The 27,942-nt window shown below is 49.0% G+C and overlaps 1 protein-coding gene across 3 annotated transcripts in view; it reads right to left on the bottom strand.

Annotated features, from left to right (window-relative positions):
- The window catches only part of ACOT7 (acyl-CoA thioesterase 7), an 88,955-nt gene extending 71,659 nt beyond the window's left edge, over positions 1-17,296 (bottom strand). The window contains exon 1 of one of the 3 annotated variants that reach the window (XM_084786895.1): positions 16,798-17,296. In XM_084786895.1, coding sequence (XP_084643021.1) covers positions 16,798-16,931 — 134 coding nt within the window. In that variant the 5' untranslated portion in view covers positions 16,932-17,296. Of the gene's footprint in view, positions 1-15,711; positions 15,844-16,797 lie in introns of those variants that run through there. The other 2 variants (XM_084786894.1, XM_084786896.1) reach the window with 2 other exon arrangements.
- Positions 17,297-27,942: the final 10,646 nt, after the last annotated feature.

The following is a 27,942-nucleotide window of genomic DNA, read 5'->3' as shown; positions in this document are numbered from 1 at the left end:
GAGGCAAGGAAGAAATGCCCAGCGCAAAGGACCCAGTACTCTAGTGGTGACTCCACCACACTCCTAAATCAGCGCCCAGCCGCTGGTGTCTTCACCTGTAAGAGATGAATGGCAGAGCTGACGGCCCCTGGGGATGAGATTCCAACACTGTACCAGGCTCCTCCCAGAGTTCCCAAGTCACCACTTGCTGAGGACAAAGTTGCTGAGTCAAGGTTCAAAAGGAGAAATTGGGTTTGGCCTTGGAACACTTATGTTAGCTTAGTGAGAGACTAGAATCCAGAGGCCTGGGATGCTCCACTGTACACTGCCACACACGCACCAGGACCTGAGCTCAGTTCCCACGATCTACATAAAGTGGGACACGGGAGCACATGGCTGCAGCCCAGGACACGGGAGCACACGGCTGCAGCCCAGGACACGGGAGCACACGGCTACAGTGCAACATTGTGAAACAGAGGCAAAGACAGCAGAATTCTCAGAGGCGTGCAGGCTGCCCAGCCTGGCACACAGAGATGAGAATAAAAAACCGTGTCTCAGACAAGGTGGAAGGAAGGTGAAGACCAACACCAGAGGCTGTCCTCTGACCTCCACAGGCACAACTCAGCATGCACACACCCACATATATACACACTCACACACCCATAGCCACACATCTCCATGTAATATAGTCACACACACACACACACACACACACACACACGCATTCACATTCACACACATACATATATACATACAAAATCTACAGCAAAGGTACCAAAAGCCAGAAGATGGGTCGGGTATGGTGTCACACGCCTTTAATCCCAGCACTTGGGAGGCAGAGGCAGGTGGATCGCTGTGAGTTCGAGGCCAGCCTGGTCTACAAAGTGAATCCAGGATGACCAAGGCTACACAGAGAAACCCTGTCTCAAAACAAAACAAAACAAAACAACAAAAACAAAAAACAAAACCAGTACCAGAAGAGCATGCCAAAGAATAAAATTGCCCCTTTCCTACAAAATATACATAAGGTAGCTCCGAACAGACCTCAGGCCTAAGTGTAAGAGCCCTGAGGAGAAAACATAAAAACAATGCTTCCTAACTAACACCTTGGACACAAAAATGTAGACAAATTACATTCAGATCATTTCAATGTTTTCTACATTAATATTATCAGCAAGATCTAAAGACAGTGCACAAAAAGGGAAACTATCTGGAAATCATATGCCCAGTGAGAAATTAGTGTCCAAAATAGCCACTGTTTTTGTTGTTTAGACAAGGTTTCTGTGTGTAGCCCTGGCTGTCCTGGAACTCAGAGATCTTCCTTTCTCTGCCTCCCTGACGCTGGAGTTGACGGCTATAACTCAATCTTTTCAACTGGCAAAGATCTGGCCATAGTGGAGCACATCAGTTTTCATAGCACTTGCAGGGGATTCAGAGTTCAAGAGCATCCTGGGCTGCAGAGTGAGTTCAAAGCCAACATGTTCCTGTCTTTAAAAAGGCAAAAACCAAGTAGACTTCCCTCCAGAGGAGGACCACAGGAGACCAACAAGCAAGTGGAGGACCCAGCAGCAGCATGTGGGCAGCAGTGCACAAAGTCCCATTGTTGCAAAAAAGCAGCTAATTTAAAAATGCTAAATAAGGGGTGGTTCAGTGGTTAAGAGCACTTCCAGGTCTTGGCTTCAGTTTCTAGCACTCACGGGGCAGTTCACAACTGTCTATAACTCCAGTTCCAGAGGACCAAACAATCTCACAGACATACGTGCAAGTAAATCACCAATGCACATAAAATAAAAATAAATAAATAAATTATTTTTTCCAAAAAATAGAGCACACACAGTGGAAAGACAAATCAAAAATATAAGGGCCTAGCATGGCAGTGCACACCTGTAACCTCAGCCCTCCTGAGGCTGAGGCAGGAGAGTGAAGAATTTCAGGCTACACAGTAAGTTGGAGGCCAGCCTGAGAAACATGAGATTTTGTCTCCAGAGAGAGAGACAGAGACAGAGACAGAGAGAAGAGACAGAGAGAGAAACAAAGAGACAGAGACAGAGCAAGAGAGAGAGACAGAGAGAGCGAGCCTGGTGTGGTGATGCACTCCTGTAACCCCAGCACTCAGGGAGGCAGAGGCAGGCAGATCTCTAGGAGTTAGAGGACAGCCTGATCTACAAAGTCCAGGACAGCCAGGGCTACACAGAGAAACTGTCTTGAAAACCTAAAAACCAACCTCCCCCCAAAAAAGGAAAACAAGCATGAGACACTGCACACCCCAATTTGGATGTTAAATAAACCATCCCTGTATTCAAAAGTGACTGTGGCTGCTGCCTGTGCTGTCACTGACACTGGAGGGAGGACATGGAAAGCTTTCCCAGGGTTAGGAAGGTCCACCCTTACCTGCCAAACCCTGATGCTTCCCAACACTTCCTTCTCTCAGTCTCTGGCTCTCCTGGCTGCTGACCCCAGGGTCACTGAGTGCCTTCTACCAGCAGGGCAGTGTCCTAGAGGCTCATGGGAGGGAGGTGGAAGCAGGGCTCTGCCTTGAGGGTTTCAAGCATCCCATGAGCCCCAGTCCCGTTGCCCTGTGGAACATCCTTTCCTGCTTCCGTGGCTGCCACAGAAGAGTGAGCAGCAGACAGCCACCTGGTCCCTCTCCCCTGCCTCCCAGATGTCTGTGGACACGAGAGGGCCAGAGAGAGGACAGCAAGAGCAGCACACCAAATGAAACTGCAATTGGGCCCCTCAGAGCAGCATCACACGGCTTCCTGCTCTGCCTAGTAAGTGCAGAACACAACTCTGGACCCCAACAGCACAGCAGGCTATGTCCTGTCCCCCCGTCCATCTCCTAGTGCAGACTGTACTACAGCGACATGACTTTTTCTGCAGAATTTGTTGCTAACTCTTTTACCTCCCCCCCCAAAAATGTGCAATAAGCCTTGTAGATAAAAAGTAAAATAAAAATAAATAAGCAAGGTGGGTAGGGGGCACTTTTAAACCCAATATGCACAAAGCAGAGGAGGCCGTGTGGTAGACGTCTGAGTACACAGTGAGGCATTGCCTCAAGAGGGAAGAAAGGAAGAAAACACAGAACAGGAGCTAGTAAGCCAGCTCAGTGACACAGCATGACCGCAGGCTGCCCCTCAGTGTCACAGCATGACCGCAGGCTGCCCCTAAGAACAACAGAAAACAGTAAGTGTGCGGAATGGGGCGGGCCAGGCACACTGCTCAGAAGCTTGCTAAGTGATGTGCTCAGGAAAAACTGGAAAGAGAGCTAATGACCTTATTATGCAGCACAGCGCTTCTGGGTGTGCTCAAACCAACTGGGAACACACACAAAAGAGCAATCCCATGGGGCTCACTCACTGAAGTGTTATTTCACAGTCAACACATGGGATTTACCTCAGGGTGCATCACCAGGCAAGCAGACAGGAAGAGTGTGGCCTCGCCTCATGAAGACCACTGCCTTACTTTTCACAAGGGAATAAAAAGGCTAAGAACACAGTGCAGCTGGTAGAGTCCTTGCCTGCCGGAACACAGCCCAGAAATGGAGTTGTGTGAGGAAAATTCTGAGTAGCTGGGAACCCCTCAGGAAATCAAGACAGGGGCTGGAGAGATGGCTCAGAGGTTAAGAGCACTGGCTGTTCTTCCAAAGGTCCTGAGTTCAATTCCCAGCAACCACATGGAGGCTCACAACCATCTATAATGAGATCTGGTGCCCTCTTCTGGCCTGCAGGAGTTATATGCAGGTAGAACACTGTATATGTAAAAAAAATATTTTTTAAAAAGAAAAGAAATGGAGACAAGAGTGTGTGACCTCAGTTTCTTCAAACCATAGGGCTGTTCTTGGAATGTTTCCAGGCAGAGTGGATAGTAGTTCAGATTACTCCTCACTGCTTGCTGCTGTTATTCAATTAAATGCATAAACTGTCCTTTATATGGCTCTATGGAAAAACATGTTTTTGCTCCGTTCAGCGTCTCTTTGTGACTGTCCACAGCTTGGACTGATGAGAACTTTACTCATGTGACCTAGTGTAACACTCGGAGAGTGAACTGTCGGAGGCTCTGAATAAAGCCGCTACTGCGTGAGACTTTAGTCCTCTCCGTTCACCTGCTCCATCCCCCAGGCCCCGCCCACAAAACTCGAGGCTCTGGGTTGGATTCCAAGCACTACATAAGCCAGGCACAGTGGCACAGAGCTCGAAGGTGGAGACAGGCAGACCAGCATTCAGGATGACAGCTGAGCAGGTGAAGGCTCAGGACACCAAGCCTGACCACCGAGAGACAGTTCAGTCCATAAGAGCAATGGCTCTTTTCCCAAAGGACACACTCTCCATTCCCAGCACCCACATGGCAGCTCACAACAGTCACTAACTCCAGTTCCAGGGGACTTGATGCCCTTGTCCAGTCTCCAACGGCACTGCACACAAGGCACACAAATTACACATGCAGACAAAACACCACAGACATAAAAATTAAATGGAATAAAATAAGTTCAAGGTAGGCTGGGCTACATGAGACCGTGTCTCTCTCCCTCTCTCCCTCTCTCCCTCTCTCTCTCTCTCTCTCTCTCTCTCTCACACACACACACACACACACACACACACACACACACACGGAAGCCGACGTGCAACCACACAAATGAGCAAGGCCCTGTACTGATGAGCACACCATCACCCCTCACTGCACAGCTCGCCTGAAGCTGCAGAGCTGTCAGTCACAGGGCTCCCCCTCTCCACCACAGAAGGGGGGCTGCCAGAGATTGGGGCAGCCTGATGGCAAGTGTGATGGACTTGAGTTTCCTTCTGGAGACACATGGAATGAATGTAACTAAACAGCACTGAACCGCACCAGCTGGACTGTGGCACTGGACCCTACCTCAAGAAAGCAAGCAACAGTTGAATGTTGGCACACACCTTTGATCCCAGCACTAGGGGGCAGGGCAGAAGGAGATCTGTGATTTCAGGTCCAGCCTCATCTACATGGCTCATTCTAGGATAGCCTGGGCAATCTAGTGTAATCTTTTTTCAGAGGATGAGGGAGGTGAGAGTAGTTAAAAATGCCTGCTGCTCTACCTGCAGGACCCAAGTTCAATTCCCAGAATCCACAGGGCAGCTCACAACCTCCTATAATACAGCTCCAAGAGACCAACATCCTCTTCTGGCCTCGGAGGGCACCTATACATATGACCTGCATAACCACACATACACATAAAATAAAAAATAATAAATCTTCGCCGGGCGGCGGTGGCGCACACCTTTAATCCCAGCACTCGGGAGGCAGAGGCAGGTGGATCCCTGTGAGTTCGAGGCCAGCCTGGTCTACAATGTGAATCCAGGACAGACAAGGCTACACAGAGAGACCCTATCTGGAAAATCCAAACAAAAACAAACAAACAAACAAACAAACAAAAAACTTTAGGCCTGGAGAGATGGCTCAGAGGTTGAGAGCACTGACTGTTCTTCCAGAGGTCCTGAGTTCAGTTCCCAGTAACCACATGGTGGCTCACAACCATCTATAATGAGATCTGGTGCCCTCTTCTGGCTTGCAGGCAGAATATTGTATGCATAATAAATAAATCTTTTTTTTTTAATCTTTAAAAAGAAAAATAAGCCGGATGTGATGGCTCACGCCTTTAATCCCAGCACTCCAACAGCAAAAAACAAACAAACAAAAAAAAGCAAGTTCTAGGGCAGGCAGGCTGTTACACACACAGAGGAACCCTGTCCTGAACAAAGAAATAGGAAATAAGCAAGAGACATGACTAGAAAACCCCCGAAGACAAACATGCCAACAAGCATGTGAAGAGATGTTCAACCTCAGAGTTATCAAAGGGATGCCAACCAAAACACAATGAGGCAACGCCTCCCACTCACGAGCAAGGGCTGCCCAGGGTGTGGAGACACTGACCCTCCTACACACTGGGAGATGCAATACAGCCAGGCCCTGTGGAAACCACCCTGCATCCCTCACAGGTGGCCCTGGAACTGCCTGGTGATTCTGATTCTACACCCCAGGGAGCTGTTTCCACACAGGCCACCTCCATTAACACAAACATCAGGTGACTGCTGTGCCCCTGGTTCTTGGGAGGGCAGCCTGGGTCAAGAGCTTTTAGAGGATTTTATAATTGGCCAAGTCATTGGTCAGGTGATTAACTCAAGCCAAGAACTGCCCTTCAGAGTAGCATGCAGTGGGGTGGAGGCAAAGGTGCAAACCTTCCAGTCCTGCATGCAGTCTTTCAAGAGGCCAACACCCTCCCCACCCCCACCCCCACCCATCCCTCACCCCCCCCACTACCCACCCCACCCCCCACCCATCCCTCACCCCCCCACTACCCACCCCCACCCATCCTTCAACCCCCACTACCCACCCCCACCTCCCACCCATCCCTCACCCCCCCCACTACCCACCCCCACCCCCCACCCATCCCTCACCCCCCCCACTACCCACCCCCACCCCCCACCCATCCCTCACCCCCCCCACTACCCACCCCCACCTCCCACCCATCCCTCACCCCCCCCACTACCCACCCCCACCTCCCACCCATCCCTCACCCCCCCCACTACCCACCCCCACCTCCCACCCATCCCTCACCCCCCCCACTACCCACCCCACCTCCCAGACACTCCTGTCACTCCCAAGCTTCCACTGGTTTGAGGAGCTGGGAAAACAAAGGCCCTATCATCACTGGCACAACGGAGGCAAGTACTGGTAACACATCTCCGTGAAGACACTAGGGGTGCCAGGTTGTGAACTCCAATGGACAAAGTGTGTGCGTGTGAATCCCAACCAAGTGTGTGCAAAGCCTAGGGAAATCAAAGCCCGTTCACCCAGCCCAAACAGACCTGAGCAGAGGCTCACATGGCCCTCTGGTCACCTAGGACAGACCACTTGGGCACAGCTGCTGACTCATAGGACGTGGTCATCTCCAACCACACCCAAAGGAATTCATGACTAGGAAGGGCCTAGCTCCCTACAGCCTGAAGTTGCCAAGCCTGGAGCCCAGGAGCCACCACTGGTCCCCAAACGACAGCACGACAGGTCTCAACTGATGACCACCCATGACAGGAGGCAGCTCACCCAGCCCCAGTCCCCACTGACTGCCCTGAGGATTCACTGAGCATCCTCCACGTCTTCAGCCTGAGCCCCTGGGGCAGGGAAAGAGTCCCTGAAGGAGCAGAACAGCCCACTCACCCTATCTTCCCATGGCAACCATGCAGTGTCCAGGCTTTTGGTGATCTGTTTTGGTTCTGACCGCCTCTCTGGAACCCAGCATCGTTCCCTGAGCCCCAAACACTCCTGGCCAGTCGCCAGGCTCCCGGAGGCCACCTGCCTCCCCACTCCCAGAGGCGCAGGGTCCTTGCAAGCAGCCTGTCCACCAGCCAGCATCCAGCTTAGTGGAGGGGCCTCCTCAGGTCATCTTTCTACCATGTGAGGAGGCAAATGACAGCTGAGCAGCCAAGCTGGTGGGTCTGTTCCTATGTCCAGTGCTGCAAGCTCACGAGGAGACATGAAGTCACTCAGCCTTAGCTCTCCGCGGGAGGAAAGGGGGAGGAGAGAGAGACAGAGGCACCGCCTAACTGCAGGATTGAGGAGTCATCCTCTAAGACCCCAACTCTAGGAACTTCAAGTGAGGCTCCACCCTGCTTGACTTAGACCAAGTTGAGACACAGGACCCACCTGGGCCAAAAACTCCTCAGCAAGGCTGGGCTGCCAAGCAAGGCAGAGGTCCTGGCACAGCATGAAGGCAGCAGAAATAAGTTTGGAAGGATGAAAAAGTGCTACAGTTGGGCAGGACCCCAGAGGAAAACCACAGGGCTGGCTGAAGTCCACTTTCGCATGCTGAAGAGGAAGGTTTGGGGCTGGTGTTTTCTGCTCTCTCTTATGGAAAGAGACAAAAGCCTAGAGGAACCCCCACCCCACCCTGTGGCTCCTTAACAATAAAGTCAAGTCAGCTGCCTCCCCACCCCTCCGGTTCCTTTCTGCTCCCAGCACTCTCCCACGCCAGGTTATCTTGCAGCAAGTCCCAATGGCATGGCTGGGCATCCATAAACATCTCAGCATCCTCTCTAAAACATAAAAATCCACCACAGGCCAGGTACTGTAGCATCATGGAGACATTTGTCATGAAATTTCAGGATAGCCTGGGCAACACAGTGAAGTCTCACACACAGGGTCTTACTGTGTCACCCTGGCCCACCTGAAACTCACTATGTAAGCCAGGCTGGCCTTGAACTCACAGAAATGCCCCAGATTGCCTCTGCCTCCCAAGTGCTGGGATTCGAGCCATCACTACCAGGCCTGACTTCCCGTTTTTAAATAAAAACATCAAGCGCCTGTCCATGCCCTAGATCACATCCAATGCCTGTGAGATCTGCATTGCTAAACTGCACTCGCACGTGCTGAAATCCGGAAGGCTGGCTGACTGGAGAGATAAGCCAGCAGGATGTGCGGGAAGCGCATCACCACCCACGTGAGGTCCTATGCTAAGTGTGATGCCCTCCCCAGGCGACCAGCAGTGAGAGGTGAGAGGAAGCCACTGGTTGCCAGGTGCCTGTCAACGAGGAAATAACTGCCAGTCAGCATTAGCTGGAGATACTGTGTCACAGTCAGGGGCTCCCCACACAGGCACAGACATCTATTACAATGCAATGAACTGTGCACACTTGTAATCTCGGGATTTGGGAGGTGCAAGGAGTTCAAGACCATCCTCTACCACATGGCAAATCTGAACTAGCCTGGGCTCCCTGAGACTCTGCCTCAAAACAAACAAACAAACAAAACAAGCCAGGCACAGTGACATAAGCCTGTAATCCCAGCACTCGGGGAGGCAGATGCAGTCGGATCTCTATGAGTTCAAGGCCAGCCTGGTCTACAAAGAACAGGACAGTCAAGGCTACACAGAGAAACCCTGTCTCAAAAAAGCAAAAATTAAAAAATAAAATAATATTTTTTAACAGCAAATGGCAATGTAATAACTGAGAGGGCAGGGGAGGTGGCTCAGTGGTTAAGCACACTTGGTCTTACAGAGGGCCTGGATCCAACCACTAGAACCCACATGGCAGCTCACAACCATCCAGAACTCCTGTCCCAGAGGGTCTGCTGCCCTCTCCTGGCCTCCACAGGCCCTGCACATACAAGGTGCACAAGCATACATGCAGAAAAAACAAAAACAAAAACAAACAAACAAAACAAAACAAAAAACCATCTGTCCACAGAATAAAAATAAATCCTTTTTAGCTGGGTGTGGTGGTGCACACCTTGGGAGGCAGAGGCAGGTGGATCCATGTGAGTTCAAGGCCAGCCTGCTCTACAAAGTGAGTCCAGGACAGTCAAGGTTATACAGAGAGACCCTGTCTGGAAAAACATCATCATCATCATCATCATAATAATAATAATAATTTTGTGTGGAAAAATACATAAATAAATGACAAGCAGCCAGCTGTGACTCAGTGGCCGTGTTGACCCTGGGCTCTCTCCCTGGGTCAGGGTGGGGCATTCTGAGGGGAGAAAGCAGCAATTCTCCTTTTCCCCTCCACATATGTATTAATGAGAAGACCAAGGCTTACCACTGCCTGTATATCACGAGCTAGTAGACGTAGGACAGCTTACAAGAGCTGGTTCCTGCCCTCCACCATGTCAATTCCAAGGACCAAACTGGGATGGAGCATCAACTTTAGCAAGCAGACACCTTCACTGGCTGAGCCATCTCACTGGTCCCTACCCAGCATTGACAACATCAATTATCAGACCTTTTTTTTAAAAAGATCTCACCATACAGTCCGATTGGCCAAGAATAACAGGTGTGCATCACCTCACACTAAGATTTTTTTCCAGGGGACTGGAGAGATGGCTCAGAGGTTAAGAGATGGGTGCTCTTCTGAAGGTCCCGAGTTCAATTCCCCGCAACCACATGGTGGCTCACAACCATCTGTTGCCATCTTTTGGTGTGCAAGCAGAACACTGTATATGTAATTAATTCAATTTCATGTGTGGATGTGGGGAGAGGCACGTGCATGAGAGTACAGGCGCCTGAGGAGGCCCCGGGCGTTGGCTCTTCTCAAGGTGGAACCACAGGCAGTGGGAGCGGGCTGGCATGGGTGCTGGGATTAAACTAGAGTCCTGGGGAAGAGCAGCGAGCACTCTTTTTTCCCCCAAGACAGCTTTCTCTGTGTAGCCTTGCTATCCTGGACTCACTTTGTAGACCAGGCTGGCCTCCAACTCAAGCGAGATCCAAGTGCTACGATTTAAGGCATTCACCACCACGCCTAGCCTACAGCAAGCACTCTTAATCACTAAGATATCTCTGTCTCTGTGTGTCTGTGTGTCTGTGTGTCTGTCTGTCTGTCTGTCTGTCTGTCTGTCTCTCTCTCTCTCTCTCTCTCTCTCTCTCTCTCTCAACAGCCTCACTGTTGCTCAAAGGCTGGCCTTCAGCTCAGTCCTCCTGCCTCATCCTCAATGGAAGAAATGGCTGTATCTATGGGGTTAAAGACTGCCCAGATTTCAAGGAACTATCCATAAATTTTTTTCCATAAATTCTTTAAACTCTGTATTCTGTTGACTCTACTGAAATGTGACGTCAGGCACTGAGGTCTGCAATGGTGACCAGCCTCCTACCGCCATTCAGATACAGGTCGGGGGTGGGGAGGACTGCATAGGAACACCCTTCTGAGGAAGCCTCCAAGAGTGAAAAACAGCACCTCGATGGGAAGTCCAGGCACTTGTGGGGTCCGCCCCTGACCACACTTGGACAGACCAACCCTCACTCCACCTGTGGGTCCTTCAGGAAAAGGCATCTGGAATGGTGACATGCCTCTTTGGTTAAGAGCACCGGCAGCTCTTCCAGGAGACCTGAGTTTGGTTCTCAGCACTCATGGCAACTCACAGCTGTCCACAACACCAGTGCCAGGGGATTCTAGCACCAGGCACACACACGGTATATAGACATATACGCAAGCACACAGCCATACTCATAAAAGAAATCAGTAAATAAATTTTAAATAAATAAGAGAAGCCACCTTCTGGCCTGAATGATACCAGGGAGCTGACTGGTGGCAGTGGCGAAGTCCAAAGTGACTGATGACACCAAGCTACTTAAGAGGCTGTACAACAGGATAATGGTAGACGCAGGCATCCTCCTCCACAGGCTCACTGGGCTACAGAGAGAGCATGTTCAACAGGGTCTGCACATCCTCCCAGGTACAGAGGCAGCACTGTGGGGGGCTTTTGTTGTTGTTTTTCGTTTGTTTGAGGTTTTTTTGAGACAGGTTTTCTCTGTGTAGTCTTGGCTGTCCTGGACTTGCTTTGTAGACCAGGTTGGCCTCGAAATCACAGTGATCTGCCTGCCTCTGCTTCCCGAGTGCTGGGATTAAAGGCATGCACCACCACACCCAGCAAGCACTGTGTTTTATGGAATGTTCCAGAACAGATTTTATGTTCTTGATTTTGTTTTGTTTTGTTTTGTTGGTTTTTCAAGACAGGGTTTCTCTGTGTAGCTTTGGCTGTCCTGGGCTCGCTTCGTAGACCAGGCTGGCCTCAAACTCACAGAGGTCCGCCTGCCTCTGCCTCCCGAGTGCTGGGATTAAAGGTGTGCGCCGCCACGCCCAGCAGAGTCTATGCTCTTGTTAATTCCACTTTCAAGCCAAAGACCAAGCTAACGCTGAGTGGAGTCTTGCAGGTGTAGGTATTCACAGTCCTTGGAGCAAGTCATCCCACGCCTAGGGAAACACCTGGCAGGCCAGCATCTGAGAGCAGGACAAGCAAAGGGAGACACTCTACAGATGTCACACCTTCAACCCCAAACAGGTTCCAGAGGCAAGAAATCCCAGCACTCAGTTACTCATAAGGCTGGGGCAGGATGCCAAGGGCAAGGTTAGCATGGCTACAAAGTCAAACAGCCTCAAAAAGAAAAAAACAACCAGCACTCGGGAGGCAGAGGCAGGCGGACCTCTGTGAGTTCCAGGCCAGCCTGGCCTACAAAAGGAGTCCAGGACGGCCAGGGCTACACAGAGAAACCCTGTCTCAAAAAAACCAACCAACCAACCAATCAGTCAATCAATAACAAGGGCTAAAGGGAAGGGTCAGCAATTAAGCTTGTGGCTTTTCAGAGTTCTGTCTCAGCACCTCTGTGGGGTACTCTCTCCAACCCTCGCTCTCTCTCATACACTCTCTCTCTCTCTCTCACACACACACACACACACACACACACACACACACACACGTTGGCTCTGTTATTAACAATTAAACTTTATTGTACAACCCAACTAGCATACACAAGAAGGAAAAAAAGCTTAAAGGGACAGAAGAGTAAACCTTCTGGAATCCGTTCCAGGGGACGGGTCCTTAGGTGTCTCTGTCCCGCGAGCTGGTCCGGTCCCTTGCTCTCTCCGCGTGCACTGCTCGCCTTCACCTGTTGTTTTTTCTTTTCCCCACCTTCCCAGTCACAAGCAAAGGGCAGTCTCCTTCTCCCTTCGAGAGTCAATAAGGAAAACAATAACCACGGTGGGGTTCCCAGGTCGGCTTCCTGAATTCCAAGCCCAGGAAGGCTCCAAACAGTCTGTCACAAGGTATTCATGGCTTGCCTCAAGGGTAAAGCCTGCTAAGACTGCTTCCACCTGTGACAAAGCTTTATCTTTCACACACACACACACACACACACACACACACACACACACACACACGAACAATAAATAGTATAAAAAGCGTCATCAGGCAATGGTGGTGTGGCACACGCCTTTAATCCCAGCAATAGGGAGGAAGAGGCAGGTGGATCTCTGAGTTTGAGGCCAGCCTGGTCTACAGAGCAAGTTCCGGGACAGCCATGGCTACACAGAAAAACCCTGTCTCAAAAAAAAACCAAAACCAACCAAATAAACAAGCACTAATAGAGGGCTGGAGAGATGGCTCAGTGGTTAAGAACATCGACTGCTCTTCAAAAAGTTCTGAGTTCAATTTCCAGCAACTACACTGTGGCTCACAACCATCTGTACCGAGGTCTGGTGTCCTCTGGCATGCAGGCTTACTTGCAGGCAAAACACTGTATCCATAATAAATAAATATGTCATAAATAGGTAAGTGTAAAAGATAAATAAAATGGAGAGTAATTGAGAATGACAATATGGACATCTTGCTTCCACATACATATGTACATATGTGCCCACATGAGCATGTACATACAGCATGCATACACACACACACACACACACACACACACACACACACACACACACACAAGTTCCAAGCCTACGGGCCTTCTGGGCCATCTTGCATCAAGGCACTACACCAGCACATTGCTTGAAAGCTGACTGTTGTGATGGATCAAAGGATAGGTGATGACAATTATCCACAGTGGCCTAGGTGCCCAAAGATCTGGGGTTTGTTTGTTTGTTTGTATTGTCAAGACAGGGTTTCTCTGTGTAGACCTGACTATCCTGGACTCACTTTGTAGACCAGGCTGGCCTGGAACTCACATCAATCCGACTGCCTCTGTCTCCCGAGTGCTGGGATTAAAGGCATGGGCCACCACACCTGGCAAAGATCTGATTTTTAAAGGGTTCGGATTTGTAAGCCAATGTTTACAGAAGCAAGAAATGGGACAAAGGTATCAGGCCACAGCGACCCTAAGAAAGGCAGGCATTTTTCTACCTACAGATTACAGATAAGAAAATCAGGGCCAAGTGAGATTATGCTGTGATGTTAGGGATGTGACCTACGGCACACATTGACCTGCAGAGACCTAGGACTAGAGCCCAGGCTGCCACCTGCTGAACTGGTGTCCCACTTTCCACATAGAGAACACCCACTGACTACCAGCTCTGGTTACACTCTCTTCTTTCTTTCTTTCTTCTTCTTCTTCTTTTTTTTTTTTTTTGGTTTTTTGGTTTTTTGAGACAGGGTTTCTCTGTGTAGCCTTGACTGTCCTGGACTCGCTCTGTGGACCAGGCTGGTCTTGAACTCAAAGTGATCGGCCTGCCTCTGCCTCCCAAGTGCTGGGATTAAAGGCTTGCGCCACCATCCCCAGCTCAACTCTTTGTTTTTTGTTTTCTTTTAGTTTTTTGAGACAGGGTTTCTCTGTGTAGCCTTGGGAGTCCTAGACTCACTTTATAGACCATACTGGCCTCAAACTCACAGCGATCCACCTGCCTCTGCCTCCTGAGTGCTGGGATTAAAGGTGTGCACCACTACCACCCGGCTTATTTTTTTTTTTAAGACAGGGTTTCTGTGTAGCCATGGCTGTGCTGGAATTCTGAAGATCAAGCTGGCCTTGTATTCTGATATCTGCCTGCCTCTGCCTCCTGAGTGCTGGGATTAAAGGCGTGTACCACCACACCCAGCTCAACTCTTATTCAATGCTCAGACCCATAAGGGAACAGAGACCAGGGAATGTTAAGCAGTGGGCTTCCAGACATTCAGTTACTGAGGCAGAGGCCACATCCATCCCGGGCCTCTAACCACACCCTCCCCACACCATGTGCATGCAGTGCACATGCACACATGCCATGGCATGAGTACAGAAGTGAGTTGACCACCTCAGGTGTCAGTCCTCACATGGCACCTGTTCACTGCAGCATCTATCAGGCTAGCTGGCCCGTGAGCTTCCAGGAACTCTGGGAGCACTGGGGTTACAGACACATGCTCCCTTGTCTGATTTTATATGCATCTGAACTTCGATCCTCATGGTAAGCACCTTAGGCACGGAGCCATCTCCCTGACCCCAACACCTGTCTCAAGCTTCCTTCACCAGTTTTGAACTGGGAGCAGATGATCTCTCTAACAGTCTAGGATGATGGATACATCACCAGGTCGGACTGTGTCTCTCCTAAGATAAGGACTAAAACGCGGGGTGTGGTGGTGCACACCTTTAATCCCAGTATTCAGGAGGCAGAGGCAGATGGATCTCTGTGAGTTCCAGGCCAGCCTGCATCTACAGACATCCAGGGCTGTTACACAGAAAAAAAAGCCTGTCTTGAAAAACATTTTTAAAAAAGACTAAACTTTCCACTGCTCAGTGTCCTTCCCAGTGCTGGGCTCCTTGGAGGTGTCCGGTGAAGTCCTGTTAAATTCATGGCTTAGATGCCAGGCCACAAGTCTCCTCTTTCACTGTGTTGGCTTAGATATCCTTAAAGGGCTCCCCACACTGCTGGGTCTACTCTCCAGCGTCCTGGGGTTTCACAGAGTCCACTTCACAGCCCCACCTCCCGTGCAGCCAGGGTCTGCACCTGAGACATCTTAGCCAAGCCTCCTGGCCGTGCACCCTGCCCTGTCACTTAGGAAAAGTAGGCAGTTGGTACTGACAGCTAGAGGCAGCCCTGTAGAGTACGACAGAAAAGCCACACGCAAGACATTTGTGAACAGCATCCAAAGCTGCAGAAAAATCCATTCCCTGTCAGAAGCTGGCCGGAAAAAGACAGTCTGGGAAGAAGAGTCTGCTGATATTAGCAGCCTGACCACACACACCTAAATAGGCACTGACTCTGAAGCTCCTGGGGCTCCACAGTCTTCTGAGTTCCTCAAATCCCTCCTCCACACAGCACGGGGATGAAGGACACGGCCATCCTTCCTCCCAGGAAAGTCGAGGTGAGACAGGAGCAGTGAGGCCCAAGACCCTCACACCAATAAACAGCATGCCTCAGGACCCCTTTCTCTCCAGGGAGTTCAAGTCCAAAGGCCAGGGCAACCACACAGCCAGTAAGGAATGAAGTTCCCCCAAACATACCCTCTCGGCAGGAAGTCAGAACTGACCTTGAAGTCAGGAGAGCAAAGGGTTCCGCTTTAGCCAGCATCCTCCTCCTTCTATTCAGAAAAAGGACCCTGCCGCTGCCGGCTATGGCTTGGACACAAGGTCAGTGGATGGCCAACCTCCAAACTGAAGAACCCACCCAAAAAACACTCTCACTCTTGGCAGTCTGTCAGACATGCCAAGCAATCTACAGGCCCTGTGCCCCGGCTCTCCTGCTCTGTACTGAGCTGGTGCACGCTTCCACTTCTGTGAACGAAACCGCAGGGTAACCTTGAGGCTGCTCTCCCAGCCTTCTCGGGGGGAAATGAGCTTGCTCATCCGTTCCAGCTTCCTCTGGGGACCTACATCTAAAGCAGCACCCCACAATGGAGCAAGGCTGGGGGGGACTCGTTGAGGAGAACAATCCTTCACCCCTATTGTGTGAGATGACCCACTCACTCCCTTTCCTGGGGGATGCGGGGGGAAACACCTTTGAACGGATGAGTTCTTCCTTCTAACCCCTGCTCTCCTCACAACTGAGGCGGGGCTCTGACGGAACTGTAGGTCTAGGCCTGTTGTCACAGAGGCTCGCACTGCTCTGAGCATCTCCCCCACCAGCCTCCTGAGCCCGAGTTGTTCTTTCCGAACCCGGCAGGAGGTTGGGCTCAGACTGTAAGGCGCCGAGCCCCGGGTAAGGCAAGCCCTGTAGGGCGTACAAGACGACAGCGGATAGACTCTTTGCCGGGCGGCGCCCTGTCCCAGTGTCCCTGTCCTACACCGAGTCTCCTCAGGATTGCGGCCACCGCCCTTGGGATGAAGCCAGAGGCCGGTGGGAGGAGCCGGCGAGGCGGCCGGGTTCTGCAGCATGGCGAGCAGCATCCCTGAGGAGGGCGCGCGGGGGTCCAGGTTGGGTTCAGGGCGGGGTCTGGGTCCAGGGAGGGGATCCAGGGCGGGTCCAGAGCGGGCATCCCGGCTGCCTGGAGCCGGGCTGAGCCGGCCAGGATGAGGGGCGGCATCCTGGCCAGCCTAATACTAGCATCGCCTTCAGCGGGCTCGGGCTCCGGCGCGAGCGAGCGGGGAAAAGTCGGCTTGGCAGGCCTCCGTCTTACCTGCAGATCTGGATGGCGGACGGTGTGTCGGTGGTGGGGCCAGACATCTTGGCTGCGACGGCAGGCAGCGGCGGGAGATGAGAACAGGTGTCCAGCAGGCCCGGCGCTGAATGAATGAGCCTGGGAGGCGCCATGGAGGGGGAGGGGGAGGGCGTGGCCAAGGCGCCGGAGAGGCGGGGCCTTCGAGGAGGCGGCGAATCGCGTGCGGCCGCCCCTCCTTGGCCCCGCCCTCGCGCGGGCCCCTCCCCCCTCCCCTGCCCAGAGGCCTCCACGGCGGCAGGCGCCGGCGGAGGAGGCGAGCGCCGTCGGTGGCGGGGGCGGCCGCGGGACTCCACTTCCAGAAGGTTCGGTGGCGGTTGGGCGGCGTGTGCGCGCGCGCGCGCGCGTGTACACACACAGCATGCGCCGGCGCGGATGCAGGCGGGCGGCCCGCGGCGGACACCGCGCAGGCTGGAGGCCGGCCGGGTCGTGGAGCGTCCCCCGGAGCGCGTGCGTGGCCTCGGCGGCGGCCGGGGCTCTGTGGGGCGTTCCCGTGCGCCCGCGCGGCGATTCGCTACCCGCCGGAGCCGGCCACCCCTTGAGGTCACCGGGGGAGGCCCGACCGGGGCGGGCACGGTGCCCGCGAGCCGCGCACCGCCGACCCCTGTGCCCGGCCGGAGCCTCCTCCGCTTAAGCCTTGGCCCTAACCGGGGCCTGGAGAGCGATGCTGTTGTGTACAGACGCCCAGAGCCGCCGACCGGGGACCCCTGTACCCCACAGACCCCACCCCACCCCGAGGGCCACCTCCGCCCACACGGGGGAGTCCCGGGCGCAGGCAGCGTGCACCTGCTGCCGTTTTCATTTGCAGGCCGCAGAAATCACCAGAGAAGGGAGATGTGGGCACCCATACCCACCGACACTGCTGAGAGCTTCTGCAACCCGTGCCCGGCTTAGCAAGAAAATGAACCCATTAACAGAACTTCGACCCATTTTCGCTAAAGCCATGAAAGAGCTTGCCACCCTGCATTACCAGTTGCCAGCTGCAGATGGAGCTTAGAGATACAGGCCTTGCCTGGCAGGCACATGTGCTACACACACCAGCCTTCCCCAGGGGTTTCACAATTATTGTTAGTGGCAGTGACTTCCACCCTATGCTCTCCCAGCGTTTCAGTGTAAATCGAGCAAGACTCCAGGGTTTATGTCCTATTTAGACATCCCCAATGTCCTCTTACAGCAGTGGTTCTCAACCTATAGGAAGCAACCCCCCTTGAGATCGAGTGACCCTTTCACAGGGGTCACCATTGGAAAACACAGATATGCCTGGTGTGGTGGCCCACGTCTTTAATCCCAGCTCTTAAGAGGCAGAGGCAGGTGGATCTCTTGTGAGTTAGAGGCCAGCGTGGTCTACAAACCAAGTCCAGGACAGCCAAGATAACACAGAGAAACCCTGTCTCGAAAAATTAAGAAAAAAGCAAAACAAAACACATTTATATTACAATTCATAGAAATAGCAAAATAACAGTCATGAAGTACCAACAAAAATAATTTTTATAGTTGGGGTCACCACAAGGTGAACTATTTTTTGTTTTGTTTTTGTTTTTGTTTTTGTTTCCAGACAAGGTTTCTCTTGTGTAGCCTTGGCTGTCCTGGACTTTGTAAACCAAGCTGGCCTTAAACTCACAGAGATCCACCTGCCTCTGCTGCGATTAAGGGTCCCTCTATTAGGAAGATTGAGAACCACTGACTTACAAGGTCCAGCTCTGAGAGGAAGCTGTAGCTAGGCAAATAACTTATTTTACTAACAGTCTGATAACACCCCCCAAGCCTCTGTAAGCATTGAGTGACCTCATGAATATACAAGGTCTGGCAGGATACTACAATAGGGCTTTCTGACTGGAGAGATGGCTCAGCACTTAACTGTTGTTCCTGTAGAGGACCTGGGTTCAGTTCCTACCACTCACACAGTGGGACCCAAATGCCTCTTCTGGTCTTTCCACACTGAATACACTAACACACAAACTTTAGAGATAAAATGTTAATACAGTAGGGGTCATGTGCATAGACAGTACAAAACAGCGTTACAATGCCATGTATATATGGCTCTAAGACAAAGTGCTAACCTGTGGTAGGAAAACTAGGATTGTCAGGGGGAAGAGCAGACTTGAAAGCGCTGCGAGGAAGTCTCTACAGAGATGGTGATGGGCCGTGGTTTCCTAGGGTATATTAGTAAAGGCTCCAGGCTTCACAGGACTTATGAATTGAACCTCTCTGACTATAGAAAGATGGGTTATTAGAATGTTTTTCAGGCTGTGGTCCAGCTAAAGGTCCAAGAATCCAGGAGTTGTTCAGTTCACAAGGCTGGCTCTCTGAGCTGGTCTTCAGTGTGTGCCTGAATGCCCTTTTCAAAGTTCCCAGCCGCCAGTAGGCACCAGGAGGCTGCTCACGGCCATCCTAACTCCAGTTCCAGAGGATCTGGTGTCCCACTCCTAGGATTTGTTGTTTGTTTTGTTTTGTTGAGACAGGCTGTCCTGGACTTGCTTTGTAGACCAGGCTGGCCTCGAACTCAGAGATCTGCCCGCCTCTGCCTTCCGAGTGCAGGGATTAGAGGTGTGTGCCACCATGCCCTGCCTCCTCCTAGGCTTTTTGTGCACTGCACTCCCATTGTGCTTGCTTACGTGTCATACCCTTACACTTAAGATAATAGCTGGGTGTCTGTTACTGTTAGGAGGGAAAAAGACAATGCCTGCAAAGCCAGGCATGGTGGTGCACACCTGTAATCCTAGCACTGGGGAAGCAGAGGCAGGTGCATCGCTGTGAGTTTGAGGCCAGCCTGGTCTACAAAATTAACCCAGGACAGCCAGAGCTACACAGAGAAACCCTGTCTTGAAAAAAAGAAAACACTTAAGATAATAGTTTGCGGGCTGGAGACATGGCTCAGAGGTTAAGAGCACCATCTGCTCTTCCAAAGGTCCTGAGTTCAATTCCCAGCAACCACACGGTGGCTCATAACCATCTATAATGAGATCTGGTGTCCTCTTCTGGTGTGCAGGTGTACATGCAGGCAGGACATTGTATAAATAATAAATAAATAAATATTTAAAAAAAAAAAGATAATAGTTTGCAAAGGGATTTGCTGGGTTATCTCCCGTGATAGGGGTTTCCCTCAATGCCTGTCTCCAGCAAGAACCTGGTACCTGCTCAGTCCATGAGACTGGGTGCCTCAGAGGTCCCACTCCAAAACTGCTATTCTTTGATCCACATTGGAACCTGTTGTCACTGGAGGGCGGCAGCAGCAGATGCCCTCCTCTTGCAGGAAGGAATAAGGGTGGGCAGGCAACACTGGACCGCCTGGGCTGCCTGTTGGAATGCCCTCGGCTCATAGGTATGTCTCCTACTGTGATTCTGACTTCCATCAAGTGGATAGTTAAAATCAACCCATGTTTAACACATAAAAGTTGAGGTGTGGAGGGGGGAGGGGGTTCAAACCCAGTTATCAAGTATGTGTCAGACAAGCCCTCTACCACTAAACTATACTTGTAGCCAATAAATAAATCATTGTAGGTTAAAGATTTTGTCCTTGTATAAGTTTGAACTCATAGCCAGGCAGTGGTGGCACACGCCTTTAATCCCAGCATTTGGGAGGCAGAGACAGGTAGATCTCTGTGAGTTCGAGGCAATTTGGTTGCAATTTTTCTTCTCACTTCTCACTCATTTGTTTTAGAATATCCTGTCTTTGGTTTTGTTCTTCTGACCTACTGTCATACCAAGAACTTTTCAAACATTACTGGGACTGCAGCCAAGGGTCATTCAGGCAGTTTTACCACCAAGTTCTGTCCCACTTGTTAATAAAAACATGGCTAAGGATTAATCATAGTTTATATTATGACTTACAAATAAAGTGTTTGAGAAAGCTCCAGATAGTGACAGAAGAGCTAAGAAGAAAAACAAACAGTCTTGACTCACAGATGTTTGGCATAGTGAGAGAGCACTGACCTTTGATAAAGAGGGCACATGCACTGATACCAATCTAATGACTTATGATTATTCAACATTGATGACAACATTACTCTGCATCCTGCATTTTGAATTGTATGAAAACAAAGTGTAACCATGAAGAACACCTCCCACCTCCCCTGACCCCCACCCCTGTTTCAAAACTGTATAAAAACCTAGCCTGCTTGTCTGCAAAAACATTGCCTCTGGGTTTGTCTCTGTTTGTCACTTGCCTATCTGCCCACCAAGGCTTCGAGAACTCTTGTTCCCAAAGACCTGTACCTGACTGAGATGGTCTGATCTGTGGGGCTCGAAGTAAGGTAAGGTTTCTCTCCTCTTTTTAAATACTTTTTCAGGCAAAGATAAGGACCTTGCCAAAAAGTGCTGAGGACTCCTCAGCTAAAGGAAAGGCTGAGCTAAGAGGCAAGTAGGTAAGAATCATGGGGCATGCTCATGGCAGTACTGAGTCATACATTAGAAAGCAGAGGCGTTAATACCTTAAGAAAGAGTTTGGCAGAATTTTACAATTTTTTGTTAAATGTGAGTCCCTGGTTCCAGGAGGAAGGAAGCCTGTCTTTGGAAAACTGGAAAAAAGTAGGAAAAGAAATGAGATTCTATGAAGCTCATGGCCCAAGTCAGATACCAGCACAAACATTTTCCTTATGGGTAAATATTAGGGATCTGTTATCAGACAAGCCTGAAATGGAATTCTCCGCAGAAGATGCACCCTCTGAGAAGGAGGCTGCTCCGTTAGAGCCAGGAAAAAAAAAAAAAAGTATAAGCCTTGTAATACTTTACGTTAACAGAAAGTGTTAGTCCTTGAACCTAAACCAGAGGATGACTGGTTAGATGGGGAGCTGGAGGACGAGAAAGAGGAAGATGAGCCAGATGAGATGGGTCATCGTCATGACCAGGGTCCCCGTCTTCAGGATGCCTCTGTAACAACCACAGCGCCTCCATCTTTTAGAATAAAAGCTAAACCAAGACAAAAAATAAAATTACCCACGGATGTGGGATTCATGGGGGCCTGTCAGAGAAGCCAGACAAAAAGGTGACTTGGATGTCTGCTTCCCAGCAACCACTTCTGAAGATGAGGCCCCTCAATGGGACCCTCTTCCTTTAAAGACACTTAAAGAGCTTTAGTATTCTGTTAAAAATATGGGACCTAGTGCCCCATATACTTTGCAGATTGTGGAAATGCTGGGAAACTTGTGGTTGGCACCATATGATTGGTTTCAGACGGCAAAATCTACCCTGAGTCCAGGTCAGTTTGTGGTTTGGAGAACAGAGTATGAGGATATGGCCAGAGAGACTCTACACGGCTCCACACTTAAGAGGAAGGCAGACACACTTCCTACGGCAGAGCTCACGGGGAGAGATGACTGTGCCTCCCCACAGGTACAATAAGTTTGAAGAAGGAAATTGCGGAAGGAGTTGTACAAGCAGCAGCTGCGGCCTGGAGAAAGCTACCCCTGCTGAAGACAAAACAACGGTACTTGCAGGGATAAGACGAAAACCGGAAGACCATGTAGCCAGACTAGAAGAGGCACCAGATAGGATGCTGCCTCCCTCTGAGCAATCAGACATATTATTAAAACAACTTGTGGGCCAGGTGGTGGCGGTGGCGGCGGCAGCGCACACCTTTAATCCCATCACTTGGGAGGCAGAGACAGGCGGATCCCTGTGAGTTCGAGGCCATCCTGGTCTACAAAGTGAATCCAGGACAGCCAAGGCTACACAGAGAAACCCTGTCTCAAACAACCAAAAAAAAAAAAAACCTTGCATGGGAAAATGGCAATACTCTCTGACAGGAACTAATCAGACCAATTAGGAAAAACAGGGACTGTGCAAGATTACATTAAAATATGTATAGATGCCCCAGCAAGCAGTAGGCCCAGGGTATAGCCTACGCTGTAGCTTCACAAGGGAAACATTTTTGTGCCTTCAGAACTTAAAAGGAGGTAACAACTAAAAAATGTCATGCTTTTCTTGTAGTCAGCAGGATCACATTAGTCGTGACTGCACCAAGGAAAAGCAGACCTCCGATAATGAAAACAAGCCTCCGGGGTTGTGTCCTCGGTGTAAGAAAGGAAAGCATTGGAAACATGAGTGTAAATCAAAGTTTCACAAAGATGGGACCCCCCCCTTACAGATGGGGAGACAAAAAACGCAATGAGGGGCAAGGGCTCAGCCCCGAAGTAAGAAGAGGGCATAAAGAGGAGGAACAAAGTAACTTGAATCCTCTCGCCCCGGAATTTAACACCTTACATCTGCCAAGAGCAACACCAGGAAGCACAGGGTTAGATCTTGCAGTAGACAAAGAGTACCTGCTTTCTCTTTATGAGGAAGTACAGTCGGTAAGGACAGGATTTAATGGGCCGTTACCTTCAGGCACCTTTGGCCTCATAATTGGAAGAAGTTTGAGCTATAAGAAAAACTTTGAAGTAATCCCAGGAGTAATTGACTCTGACTCCCAAGGGGAAGTAAAGATTCTGATTAGGCCTTTAAAGGAGACTGTGCAATTACACAAAAACCGGCGGGTGCCTCAGACTCGGTTGCTTCTCTATGTTCAACGGCCTAATCCAACGTTAAAGCAAGACAGAGGTGAAGTGGGGTTTGGATCTACTGAGGTGGTAGCCTGGACTCAGGAAATAACCAGAGACCTCTAATAACCATAAAGGTAGAAGGAAAAATATTCAAGGAATATTGAATAATATGCAGATAAAATTTCATGGATAAATAAGGAGCCGGTTTGGTTTAACCAATGACCCCAACACAAAAAATGACCAGGCATTAGAGCAACTTGTTAAAGAGCAGTTAGATGCAGGATATATAGAGAAATCAAACAGTCCATGGATTACTCCCGTGTTTGTTATTAAGAAAAGATCAAGGAAGGCCGGGCGTGGTGGTGCACGCCATTAATCCCAACACTCGGGAGGCAGAGGCAGGTGGATCTCTGTGAGTTCGAGGCCAACCTGGTCTACAAAAGCAAGTCCAGGACAGCCAAGGCTACACAGAGAAACCCTGTCTCAAAATAAAAAATTTTTAAAAAGAAAAGAAAAGATCAGGGAGCTGGAGGTTTTTACAAGATTTAAAAGCTGTAAATAAGGGCTGGAGAGTTGGCTTAGAGGTTAAGAGCACTGACTGCTCCTCTGGAGGTCCTGAGTTCAATTCCCAGCAACCACATGGTGGCTCACAACCATCTATAATGTGATCTGATGCCTTCTTCTGGCCTGAAGGTGTACATGCAGGCACAACACTGTATACATAATAATAAATCAATCAATCTTTAAAATAAATAAAAAATAAAAGTATATTCTAAAAAAAAAAAAAAGAGCTGTAAATAAGATTATGCATGATATGGGAGCCCTTCAACCTGGCCTCCCTTCTCCTGTAGCTATTCCTGAAGGTTATTATATTATTGTTATAGATCTAAAAAATTGGTTTTTTTCACTATTAAATTACACCCTGAAGATTCTCATAACTTTGCATTTAGTTAACTTTCAGAGACCCTATCAACGATATCAGTGGAAAATCTTGCCTCAGGGAATGAAAAATATTCCCACTCTTTGTCAAAAATTTGTGAATCAAGCCTTAAAATCTGTTAGAAGTAGATATGGGAAAGCTTATATTTTGCATTATATGGATGATATTCTTATAGCAGAAAAGACAAAAGAATTAACTGAATCTATACTTAAAGATATGATTGAGTCTTTAACTCAATATGAATTGGTTATTGCCCCTGACAAAATACAACATAATAGGCCAATCAGTTACTTGGGGAAAAACTATGACAACTTTATTATGTCACAAAAGTTACAACTTAGGATTGATAAATTAAAAACACTTACTGATTTTAAAAAATTATTGGGAAATATAATTTGGATTAGACCCTATTAAAAAAATTACTACTGGACAATTGCATCACTTGTTTGAAACTCTGAAAGGAGATTCAGATCCAAGATCTCCCAGGCAGTTAACGCAGGAGGCCTCGCAGCAGCTGGAACTAGTAGATCAAAGGATGCAGGATGCCAGAGGGCAACAAAGTAATCACACTAAGCCTTGGTCTCTCATTATAGTAAAGACTAGCTACATGCCTACTGCCTGCCTCTGGCAGGATGGGATTTTAGAGTGGATTTATTTGCCTCATACACAAATAAAAACGGTTTCTTCCTACCTGTATATGTGTAGCCAATTAATTATAAAAGGAAGATTAAGATCTGCAGAGTTAAGCCAGGCATGGTGGCGCACACCTTTAATCCCAGCACTTGGGAGGCAGAGGCAGGCGGATCGCTGTGAGTTCGAGGCCAGCCTGGTCTACAAAGTGAGTCCAGGACAGCCAAGGCTACACAGAGAGACCCTGTCTCAACCAAAAAAAAAAAAAAAAAAAGATCTGCAGAGTTGGCTACTCTTTTATAAACATGTGACAATTGGGGAATTGCTCTATCATATTATCTGCGTCAAATAAAAGTTCATATACCTCAGCATCCTATATTAAAATTTGTGGAAGAGACAGGCATTATATTTCCTTCAAAAATAGCAAAGGATCCTATAGCAGGAGCCCTTTTGGTTTTTACTAATGGATCCTCAAATGGAACTTCAGCAATATATATTAAAGATAGACCCCCAATTATGAAAAAAAGAGGGGGTCACAACAAATTTCTGTTCAACAGGCAGAGATTATTGCAGTCATCACTGCTCTAGAAAATGTACATGAAACATTTAACCTCTATACAGATTTAAAATATATAGTTCATCTTTTTCCAGACATTGAAACTGCCTTATTGTCTGGAAACTCAAAAAATCATCCTACTGTTAAACACCGGGCACCTCGCCAATCTACCGCTACCTTTTAAGCGGCACCTGGAAAGGGCTGAATGTCTTAATCACCTCGGGAAGAGAATATGCTTATGTGTTTCCACGGGATGCAGAATCACCCATCTGGATTCCAGACCAGCTGGTCCAACCTTTTAGTCAAAAGGCCTTTGTCCAGGAGAGAAAAAAAAAAAAAAGAAAGAAAGAAAGAAAGAACTTCAGGCAACAATATTACCAATGAGGAATAAAATCCTTCCATATGCGTTGTTCTGAGTGTATTCTCACTAACTGTGTAGATCCTTCTTTGGACATATCTCATTCTGTCATCATGCAAAAGACCAGACTATGTTGTGCTGCCAGCGGATCTTAAAGAAGATGCCATGGTTCGATAACGAGGCTCTGCAAACTTTGGAAAAGAGTCAATGAACTCATTAGGCCTAAGAGATTTGTTGCTGTTCTTATCTTAGGAATTGGCACTTTGATCGTCGTCCTTACAACTTTTGCAATGTCAACTGTTGCATTAGCTTCAGAAGTACAAACTGCTCATTTTGTCAATAAATTAACCAGATGTCTCCCAGGCCCTTGCTGAACAGCAAATTATAGATAAAAAGTTAGAAGCAAAGATTAATGCTCTGGAAGATGTGGTTTTGGCACTCAGGGAGGAAGTAGACAATATCAAGGTTCGGTTATCTACCCGATTACCCGATGCTGTGCAAACTTTAAATATGTGTGTATTACACCTCTTGCTTATAATAAAACTATGAATTGGAATCTTATTAAGAATCATTTATTAGGAATTTGGAAGAATCATGAGAGCTTACTCAGGATATGCAACCTCTTCGAGCACAGAATAGAAGACCTCGCTAAATCGTTAGGAGAGGGACTTGCCAACTTACATCCTGACAATTGGCTGCATTGGTTAATTTCTATTGGAGTCCTAGCTGGTGGTGTGTTTTTTTCTTTTGCTGTCCTCAAACTAATCTTCATGTCTACTTCCACAGCCAAACAAGAAATTTAGGAGCGGCAATTAAAAAAATAAAAAAAGAAGGAACTGTCGCGACCCCTCCAGTGGCGTCTGTGTGACAAACGTTACTGCAGAACCCCAGGCTGCACCCCTACCCAAGGGAGAGCCTCCTGGAAACAGGTCTGATGCCCCTGCCAGCAGTAACTTGTTGCAGTTTTTCTTCTCACTCATTTGTTTTGGAATTTCCTGTCTTTGGTTTGTTCTTCTGACCTACTGTCATACCAAGAACTTTTCAAACATTACTGGGACTGCAGCCAAGGGTCATTCAGGCAGTTTTACCACCAAGTTCTGTCCCACTTGTTAATAAAAACATGGCTAAGGATTAATCATAGTTTATATTATGACTTACAAATGTTTGAGTGTTTGAGAAAGCTCCAGATAGTGACAGAAGAGCTAATAAAAAAACAAACAGTCTTGACTCACAGATGTTTGGCATAATGAGAGAACACTGACCTTTGATAAAGAGGCCACATACACTGATACCAATCTAATGACTTATGAATGATTATTCAACATTGATGACAACATTTCTCTGCATCCTGCATTTTGAATTGTATGAAAAAAAATGTAACCATGAAAAACACCCTCCCCCCCCCCCCCCCGCCCTCGTTTCAAAAATGTATAAAAACCTAGCTTGCTTGTCTGCAAAATACACTCAGGTTCAACCATTGCCCCTGGGTTTGTCTGTTGGTCGCTTGCCTATCTTTGCCTACTGAGGCTTCGAGAACTCTTGTTCCCAAAGACCTATACCTGACTGAGATGGTCTGTGGCATAAATGGAGAGCCCAGAGGGCCTACCCAGAGGGCTGTGGGGTTTTTTTGTTGTTTGTTTGTTTTTGTTTTTGTTTTTGTTTTTTGAGGCAAGGTCTCTCTGTGTACCCTTGACTGTCCTGGTAGACCAGGCTGGCCTCGAACTCACAACGATCCGCCTGCCTCTGCCTCCCGAGTGCTGGGATTAAAGGTGTGCACCACCACTCCGGGCAGGGCTGTGGTAAGGAGTAAACAGATGGGCATTTTAAGTGTTTGGGAAGGAGCCTGGCACAGAGAAACCACAGGGCTTTGTAAACCTGGCCGCTCCAAAATCTGGAGCAACAAAGATGTTGAAAGAAAGGGTTCAAACAGCCTAGGCCCAGGAAGAAGACCCTGCCTGATCCTGGCTGACTCAGGATGATGTGTATAGATACAGAAATCTCTGTGAGTGGGTGTCAGATGTACACTGCCGTGTCCTCAGTGTCAGGGGACGCAGACAGAAGTGCCCTGACTTGGCTACCCACATGGCTTATCTGCCATCTTTGGTGTCGGTTTGTTTTTCCCCTCTCATCAGAGCAGTTATAT

This window comes from Acomys minous, assembly GCF_964271855.1.
Source record: "Acomys minous genome assembly, chromosome: 6".
NCBI lineage: Eukaryota > Metazoa > Chordata > Mammalia > Rodentia > Muridae > Acomys > Acomys minous.
The sequence above is the reverse complement of the archived record's forward strand: the minus strand, read 5'-3'. Positions and strand labels throughout refer to the sequence as shown.